This window comes from Oncorhynchus kisutch, linkage group LG2, assembly GCF_002021735.2.
Source record: "Oncorhynchus kisutch isolate 150728-3 linkage group LG2, Okis_V2, whole genome shotgun sequence".
Classification (NCBI taxonomy): Eukaryota; Metazoa; Chordata; class Actinopteri; order Salmoniformes; family Salmonidae; genus Oncorhynchus; species Oncorhynchus kisutch.
Genome location: NC_034175.2, coordinates 54,821,261 through 54,830,505, shown reverse-complemented (window position 1 = coordinate 54,830,505; position 9,245 = coordinate 54,821,261). Strand labels below are relative to the sequence as shown.

Sequence of the window (9,245 nt, the reverse complement as noted above, 5' to 3'; positions counted from 1 at the left end):
ATAACATTTACATAAGTATTCAGACCCTTTACTCAGTACTTTGTTTAAGCACCTTTGGCAGCGATTACAGCCGTGGGTCTTCTTGGGTATAACGCTACCTAAAACTCATGTCTGATCAATTGAATTTACCAAAGCTGGACTCCAATCAAGTTGTAAAAACATCTCAAGGATGCTAAATGGAAACAAGATGCACCTGAGCTCAATTTCAAGTCTCATAGCAAAGGGTCTGAATACTTATGTAAATAAGGTATTTCAGTTTTTTATATGTATACATGTTCAAACATTTCTAAAAACGTATTATTGCTTTGTCATTATGGGGTATTGTGTGTAGATTGGTGAGAGCAAAACATGTATTTAATAAATTGAAGAATAAGGCTGTAACGTAACAAAATGTGGAAAAAGTCAAGGGGTCTGAAAACTTTCCGAATGCATTAATTATTTGGTTAACTAGTTAACTTAAATGTTTTGTTTTTTTGTTAACGATGACGTTTAATACGACAGCATTTCTTATTTTTAGGTGTTTGTTGGACGCATAAAACTTCACGTTTGGTGAACAAGTAGCTCGTAGCATAGTCTTGATTTTCTTCTGTCATCATGTTCTAATCCAGTGTGAGCTCAGAAGAGATGCAGAATAAGGGTTGCAAAGCAGAACACACATAGTGCTTCACTACAGGTGAGCGGCAGAGCTATCACAAAGCCGAACAACTACGGTACAGTCCCCATACGCTGCAGTTGGGCCAGATGCGGTGATGTTTCTTTTCTGTCGCGGCGTATATCATACAGCGGATACACTTTTCCCAGATAAACCATGACTGTTGAACGACCTTATTAGACCATAAAGTAGGTAAGCAGGCTAACGTTACGTAAGTTAGCTAGGCTAGCCAACTAATGCTAATAGCTGGCTAACGTTATGTCAGTTGTGAACAGTTTGGTCTGCCGTGCTTTGAAGCTAACGTAAACTACGTCTCGATTTGACTTGTCTTGAGCGAAGCTAAATCTTGATTTGATTTGAGGTATTGTAGCTAGCTATCTTAGTTCTGGTTGTTGTTGGTTCTGATCAGGCATAACTAGCTAGCTTACGTTTGCCATTCACAGCTAGCTAGCTAGCTAATTATACTGCAAACTACGTTAGCTAGCTAACGCTTGTCCACACTACCGGTAGTTTTCTAGCTAGCTAACGCAGTTGTTACTTGTTTAGCTAACTAGCGAAAGTTGTCTAACGAAAGTTGTCTAGCTAACTTAAGTTACCTATAATAACACCTAGTTACATATTTAGGTAGTTCACGTTAATCTAGTTGGTTAACTAGCTAATCTATCCAGTTGACCACTAGCGACAGATGATGAAATATTAACGTTAGCTAACTGTAGTATGGTCAAAAAGCCTAGTTTTATTGCTGGCGTTAATTTTTGGGCAGGTCGACGTGCTATTATGAGTAAACGGGTTTGTGTTGGCTAACGTTATTTGGTTGGTTGATCATCTTTAGGTAGCTAACTACGTAATCAGCTAAGCCTCAGATTACTCAATGATGGCCCCACTAAATTGTAGCTAGCAAGCATTTGTAGTGATGTATTATTAACGTTAGCCTATTGCTACCAAAGCTAAATACTGGTGTTTTGTTTGTCTTTACCTAGCTAATACTTCTGCCCTCTCTTAACAACACAGACACCTAGCTAGCTAGATCTCTAGTAAAGATGAACATTGATGACAAGCTGGAGGGGATGCTGCTAAAGTGTAGTGGGGTAGTGGATGAGAGGGTGGGGATAGGGGGAGGGGGTCTGGTCGTCATGACCCTGGGCGAGAGGGGGTTAGCCCACCACCCCCTGTTAGCTGATGATGATGATGAAGAGGATGATGACCTGACAGGGGTTTCAATAGTGTCTCATGACTTGATTGCAACTGATGAACTGATGGTACATGAGGAGACTGTGAAGAATGCCCGGGAAGAGGGAATGATGCAGAGACTCGCACACAAGCTGCCATGCACGCTCCACATGCCTGTGAGTACATGCATACATACATCATGCATACATTCTTATTGCCAGTCTTGCAATACATGCACTGTAGTGTAAACAATGACTTTGGGTGAATCTCAAGTCTTTGTTTTTTCATCTCTTTGCCTCCTTTTTGAAGAATTGGGATTCACCCATTGAGAGCGTTGTCATTCTGACTAATCGGTGAAATTAATTCATGTGAAGTGATTAAACAATGTTTTGCAGGTGAGCATCAAACAAGAGTTGAAGCTGTCTTCGGATCCACTGATGCTGGGAAAGAAAGAGAGAAAACAGCCCAGGGACCTCACAACAGAGTGTCACAAGAAGAAGAGAAAACAGCGCTCTCCTGCCAAGGTTATATATTTGCTTGACACTAGGTCATAATCACATGTTAGGTCCAGATTAAAGATTTATATTGTCACCTGAAAACTACCAGATGAAAACCAAATGTTTTTTTCTGGGTAAAGGCCCCGCTTTAGTTGTGAAATAATTGACTGACCTTTTGTTCTTGTCTTTCCATACATCATTCCCCTTTTTGTTAGATTCTCACCATCAATGAGGATGGATCATTGGGTCTCCAGAGTCCAAAGTGTCATGTATGTGGGCATTGCAATGCAGCCTTCCGAACAAACTACCATCTACAAAGACACGTCTTCATCCACACTGGTATAATGTATTTTATGACGGTCAAGTCTGTTGATTAGCATTAAATGAACACAACAATTATTGTTAGTTACATTGTCTGCATAATAAGTAGGCTAACACAATTTCCCATTGAATAAATGCAAGAACATATGGTAATTTACTGTTGCTTGGTTTCAGGTGAGAAGCCATTTCAGTGCAGCCAGTGTGATATGCGCTTCATACAGAAATACCTTCTCCAGAGACATGAGAAGATCCACACTGGTAAGAGAATGCCCCATGAAGCTATGATTGAACTATGGTAGCCAATGATTGATCAAAGATCCCACTTGTTGAATGTTGATGTTACTAGCCCACAGAATAACCTGTCCCTTTGACTTTCTATTAGGTGAGAAGCCCTTCCGCTGTGAGGAGTGTGGCATGAGGTTCATTCAGAAATACCACATGGAGAGGCACAGAAGGACCCACAGTGGAGAGAAGCCCTATCAATGTGACTACTGCCACCAGGTTGGTTATTTATGTTATCAAAGCAAATAACAATGAACTTAAGAGTTGGGCTTGGCAAGACTGCACAAACAGCTCTGGTTTATAAAGCATGTAGAAGCTATTTAAAAATAAATAAATAATTGTACTACTGTCCTTGTATGCCACAAACCCATTCTTGTTTCCCACAGTACTTCTCCAGAACAGACCGGGTTCTAAAGCACAGGCGTATGTGCCGTGAGAGGAAAGCCCACAAGACAGCAGCAGCGGGGAAAGATGGAGGACTCCTGAGCGACACAGAATCTCTGGCCTTCTCCTTTCCTGCCAAGGAGTGCTCACTGCCCAAGAAGAAACGCCTGAAGACCTCAGACAAGTCTCAATGTGCTCTCTCAGCAGCTGCCACTGAAAACGTTGCCACAGTCACTTCTCTTGGCGACATGGATAGGGAGGTGGAGCAAAGACCGAGCAAAATTGAATGTCTACCTCTCTATGTGGTTACCTCCAAGGTGGTTAAAGACGAGTATGTGATGGCAGATTATTCTGTGGCACTTCCTGACACATCTAGTGGGCGGCAGTTGGGGCTGGGTGGGGAGAATCTCTCCTCTGAGGAGATTTATCCTCCCAAGCTGGTCCTCAAGAAGGTCCCCAAGAGGAGTCTGAAGCAACCAACTGAACCTGAACCACCTGAGAGTTTATCCCCTTTGTCCTCTTTCGAAGACTGCAAAGTCACCAGGTACACGTTTGAGATTGTTGACAAACAAGGTCTTCTGGACGTGGATGTGGCTAACTCTGACCTGGAGCCAGTAGACGCTCTCCCAGGAGGGCAGATGAAACCAGCAACCAGCAGCACACACTACGACGATGCCATGCAGTTCCTGAAGAAGAAGAGGTATCTCCAGCAGGTCGCTATGGCCAACAACGACAACCGAGATTATGCTGTTAATGTAAGCAGCATCGCGTCCCAGCCTTCCGCTACACAAGTCGCAGTGGCCAGCGTCATTGACGAAACCGTTCCCGCCACCATCTTGGAACCCCAGCCGTTGAGCGTCGAGGTCAAGTCCAATCACGACAAGAACGTGCTCCCGGATGAGGTTCTCCAGACTCTCCTGGACCACTACTCGAACAAGGCCAACGTGCAGCCAGATATCTCCTTCAGTGTGGCCGACACTGAGGTGACATCCAGCATCTCCATCAACTCCTCCGATGTGTCTGAGGGCAGCCCGGTAGAAAGCTTGGGAGGTAACTCTCAAGCCCCATCAGCAGAGAAATCTAGCCTCCTGCACGAGTACTCCAAGTTCCTCCAGCAAGCACTGGAGAGGACCAGCCAGAACGATAGCTACCTGAGCAGCCAGAGTCTTACCTTTGTCACCGAGAGCCCCAGCCTTTCCAACCAGCCTCTGTTCTCTACAGAGAAGCAGTACCCTTCCCCCAGTAGGTTTACCGCTGGTACTGGTAAGTCAGGGATGAACTCTCCACTAAGGTCTACCTTGGAGAAACCCCATTTTGGACTCCTTGTAGGGGACTCCCAGCACTCTTTCTCATTTTCGGGTGATGAGACCACTACCTCGGCCGTGTCGCCAACCGACGATTTTCTGGAGGGAGTTTCGTCCTCGAAAAAGACTGATGCTCAAGGGTTGCATCAGACTTATCAAATCAGCACCTTCGATCAGAACTTCCCGTCGCAGTTCCAGACCTCACGTTCTGGAATCGCCTCCCAGTTTACTATTGCCAATGGACAAGTCAGTCTGCGAAGTCACGGAACAGACTTCTCGGAATTCCCCATTGAGACAAGGTCTCAATTGAACTCTTCCCCTGATGCTACAAGCAGTCAAACGTTTGGTTGAGGATAATATTTACATTATTCTACGATAATTTTAAAAGGCACTTTATACCCATATCCTCTGTCCTGCCAAAATAGGTTACACTGCAAAGGTGGGTTTTGCTCAAAGTATTTAATGATTTAAAAATATATAATTTCTGTTAGATTAAAGTGGTCAATTTTGCGAATCGTGATAAATAAATAAATAATAATGTATATGAAGCAAAACATTAAATTGGGTTTTTGGGGAAGAAACTACAGCCGACCTATGTTTTTTGGGGGTATGGTTCTGATTTTTGTGGGGGGGGGGGGGGGGTCTAAAACTTAGTTTTAGATCTACCGATTTACTGTTTTACAGCGTGGAAATCAAGTGTCATTTTCCCACACTGAATTCTCAAATTGCCATCCAAAAAGGCAATTATCCAATAACTATGCTTTAAATGTTGTTTTCATACATTGTGATAATGACACATGAAAATGTGTTCAGATCAGCCCAGTAGTGAAATGGATTTGATTGCAGTCACTCTATTTTTGTCTCCATTTTCTGCTTGACTTCAATCATGTTTCTTCCACCTTTTTATTGCTTTAACTCTAACTAGGTATCTGTGCCTGTATTTATAAAGTGTCTCAGAGTAATATGAAAGATTTTAACTAACCCAAGATGGACCAGAGCCTGTAGTTTCCAATGGGCACAAATTAATCATAGTGGGCAGAACAAGCAAGGAGGTGGGCAGAGCCAGCACGAGCTAGTGAGATCCTATTGGCCTGTTCTAGCATTTATTTGCATATTTCCATTCGGGAACGCCTACACTGAAGTACGCGTGTGCAATAACTCAATTCGCCCTTGCACTCCTAACAAACGTATTTAAAAAATGTTAAATTCTTTGGCGAAGGGTGACGTCTACAAAACGCAGTCTATTCTGTTGGAGATTCTAGTTTTGGAAACAGAACTGTATGGAGATCAAATGTTTAATCAATGAGAAAATTTGTAGAATGTCTGCCACAATTCTTCTCGCTCCATCTTTTCCCACTGCCAGCCACTGAGCTTCCTAACATCCATCCATAGTGAGTGGAAATGCCAACCGGATGCTTCACAATTATTTATATATCTGGCTCATTGTTTTAACTGTGGTAATGGTGCTGGTCTCGGGTCAGTTTTGCCTTTTCGATCATAATGTATGGACAGGGGGGGCTGGTCCTAGATCTGAGACCATATGAAGGGACCCTGTTACCATGTGACGTGTCGGCATTACAGTCCTGCTATATAACTGCTGAATGTAGAGTTGTCCACTTGTTGATTATGTATAGTTGCTTGCTAGACTCCTGTTTTCAAGTTGACACCATGGTAAGAGTGGGTATCCTCATGGTGTATAGCCTGAAATATATAGTTTTGATTTGATCATATGATGATCACAAGATTTTGATTTGATCAATCTTAATTTGAAGTCAAGTTATTCAAAGCTCTCCCCCTGAAAGAAATGTATAAGTTTGTATGGTTGATGGTGTGGAATCAAGTGTATAATTCATCATCAATCACCGGAACTTGCTATAAATAGGTTGTTATAATGGCTAAGACAAATCTAGACATTTGATTTTTCTTAATATTCAATTGTTTGCACAATGGACCTTAAGTGAGGTCATGTGGTGATAACCTCATTCAGATCTTTTTAGAGTTTAGATTGTGGTTCAAATGAAAACCGAAATACTTTGGTATTGGTCATAAAAACGTTACAGGATGAAAAATCTCAATGTAAAATCTCCACATCCATTTATTTTTAGTTCATGAGTGGAATGGGAAATCAGTCTTTGAATATATATATATATATATATATATATATATATATATATATAAAATAAACATTTTGCACATACTTCATTATGGGAGAATGTATGTCAGTCATTGTAAGATAATTGCCCATTCAGCACTACTTTATATCGTACATTAACACATGTAGCTGTAAGAGATTCAAACGATTGCTCCATTTTATTTGGGCTCCTGACCTGGAAAATACAGTTGAAGTCGGAAGTTTACATGCACCTTAGCCAAATACATTTCAACTCAGTTTTTCACAATTCCTGACATTTAACCCGAGTAAAAATTCCCTATCTTAGGTCAGTTAGGATCACCACTTTATTTTAAGGATGTGAAATGTCAGAATAATAGAGTGATTTATTTCAGCTTTTATTTCTTTCATCACATTCCCAGTGGGTCAGAAGTTTACATACACTCAATTAGTATTTGGTAGCATTACCTTTAAATCGTTTAACTTGGGTGAAATTTTTCGGGTAGCATTCCACAAGCTTCCCACAATAAGTTGGGTGGATTTTGGCCCATTCCTCCTGACAGAGCTGGTGTAACTGAGTCAGGTTTGTAGGCCTCCTTCCTCGCACACACTTTTTCAGTTCTGTCCACAAATGTTCTATAGGTTTGAGGTCAGGGCTTTGTGATGGCCACTCCCAATACCTTGACTCTGTTGTCCTTAAGCCATTTTGCCACAACTTTGGAAGTATGCTTGGGGTCATTGTCCATTTGGAAGACCCATTTGCGACCAAGCATTAACTTCCTGACTGATGCTTCAATATATCCACATAATTTCCCTTTCCTCATGATGTCATCTATTTTGTGAAGTGCACCAGTCCCTCCTGCAGCAAAGCACCCCCACAACATGATGCTGCCACCCCCGTGCTTCACGGTTCAGATGATGTTCTTCGGCTTGCAAGCATCCCCCCTTTTCCTCCGAACATAACGATGGTCATTATGGCCAAACAGTTATATTATTATTTCATCAGACCAGAGGACATTAATCCAAAAAGTACGATCTATGTCCCCATGTGCAGTTTCAAACCGTAGTCTGGCTTTTTTTATGGCAGTTTTCTTGCGGAGCGGCCTTTCAGGTTACGTTGATATAGGACTTGTTTTACTGTGTATATAGATACTTTTGTACCTGTTTCCTCCAGCATATTCACATGGTCCTTTGCTGCTGTTCTGGGATTGATTTGCATTTATCACACCAAAGTACGTTAATCTCTAGGAGACAGAACGTGTCTCTTTCCTGAGCGGTATAACGGCTGTGTGGTCCCATGGTGTGTGTACCTGCATACTGTTTGTACAGTTGAACGTGGTACCTTCAGGCGTTTGGAAATTGCTCCCAAGGATGAACCAGGCTTGTGGAGGTCTACAATTTATTTTCTGAGGTCTTGGCTGATTTCTTTTGATTTTCCCATGAGGTCAAGCAAAGAGGCACTGAGTTTGAAGGTAGGCATTGAAATACATCCACAGGTACACCTTCAATTGACTCAAATGATGTCAATTAGCCTATCAGAAGCTTCTAAAGCCATGACATGATTTTCTGGAGTTTTATAAGCTGTTTAAAGGCACAGTCAACTTAGTGTATGTAATTTTCTGACCTACTGGAATTGTGATTCATTGAAATAATCTGTCTATAAACAATTGTTGGAAAATGTACTTGTGTCGTGCACGAAGTAATGTCCTAACCGACTTGCCAAAACTTTGTTAACAAGAAATTTGTGGAGTGGTTGAAAAACGAGTTTTGATGACTCCAACCTAAGTGTATGTAAACTTCCGACATCAACTGCATATTTTATTAGTTCTGTGCTTTTTGAAGTATTTCTAGCCTCCACCGTATGGTTGATTAGTCATTCTTGGTGACTGTCAAGTCAAACTACTGCTCCATCTGGACTTTCTGAAACATACAATTCAAGGTTAATGGTTACTTTATTTTTAAGTGGAAGTGCAACTTTCCCCTCTTTTATAAGCACTTCCCTTTCACACATTTTAGCCCTCTTGGTATTTCAGCAAAGACTGACCACTGGCATCGCTTCTGATTTCCTACCTTCATGGCACAGATATTTTAAATCAAACTTAATTTTGCAATATACTGGTATATTTGTTATTAGGCGTTTCTCTGTGTGCTTTCACCTTGGTACAATTGTTAGGAGGGCTTTTAGTGCCCTATAAAGTTCTGAACATCAAGCTTTGACTTGCAAAATTACATTTTAATTAAATTGTCTTTCTTTATAGATATTACAATGCATAACTTTCTGAATAGTAACGCAGAGGTTACATAAAAGGGTTTCTATGGTATATATTGAATCAGAATAATTGTTGCATGTGAAGCGAAACACAACGGCCACATTTGAAATGTACCTTGACAAATTGAAATGAGTTTTCTTTTTATATTGCCTTAGTCATTTTTGTCTTGCATGATGTCTCTCCTTTGTGCTTTATTGTTAATGTGTCTTTTAAGGTTAATTTGTTTAGTTAACATGCTAGCTATTAAATCTCTTG

At 41.2% G+C, this 9,245-nt stretch overlaps 1 protein-coding gene across 2 annotated transcripts; it reads left to right on the top strand.

Annotated features, from left to right (window-relative positions):
• The first annotated feature begins 539 nt into the window (after positions 1 to 539).
• On the top strand, positions 540 to 6,777 carry znf148 (zinc finger protein 148). 2 transcript variants are annotated; one of them, XM_020457754.2, is made up of 6 exons: positions 543 to 1,998; positions 2,218 to 2,346; positions 2,535 to 2,658; positions 2,815 to 2,898; positions 3,023 to 3,141; positions 3,309 to 6,777. In XM_020457754.2, exons 1-6 carry the CDS (start codon positions 1,693 to 1,695, stop codon positions 4,959 to 4,961), a joined length of 2,415 nt encoding a protein of 804 aa, XP_020313343.1. In that variant the 5' UTR covers positions 543 to 1,692; the 3' UTR covers positions 4,962 to 6,777. The 2 variants fall into 2 exon arrangements, with proteins under 2 accessions (XP_031653475.1, XP_020313343.1); XM_031797615.1 differs by lacking the exon at positions 2,815 to 2,898 and having other exon boundaries at positions 540 to 1,998.
• Positions 6,778 to 9,245: the final 2,468 nt, after the last annotated feature.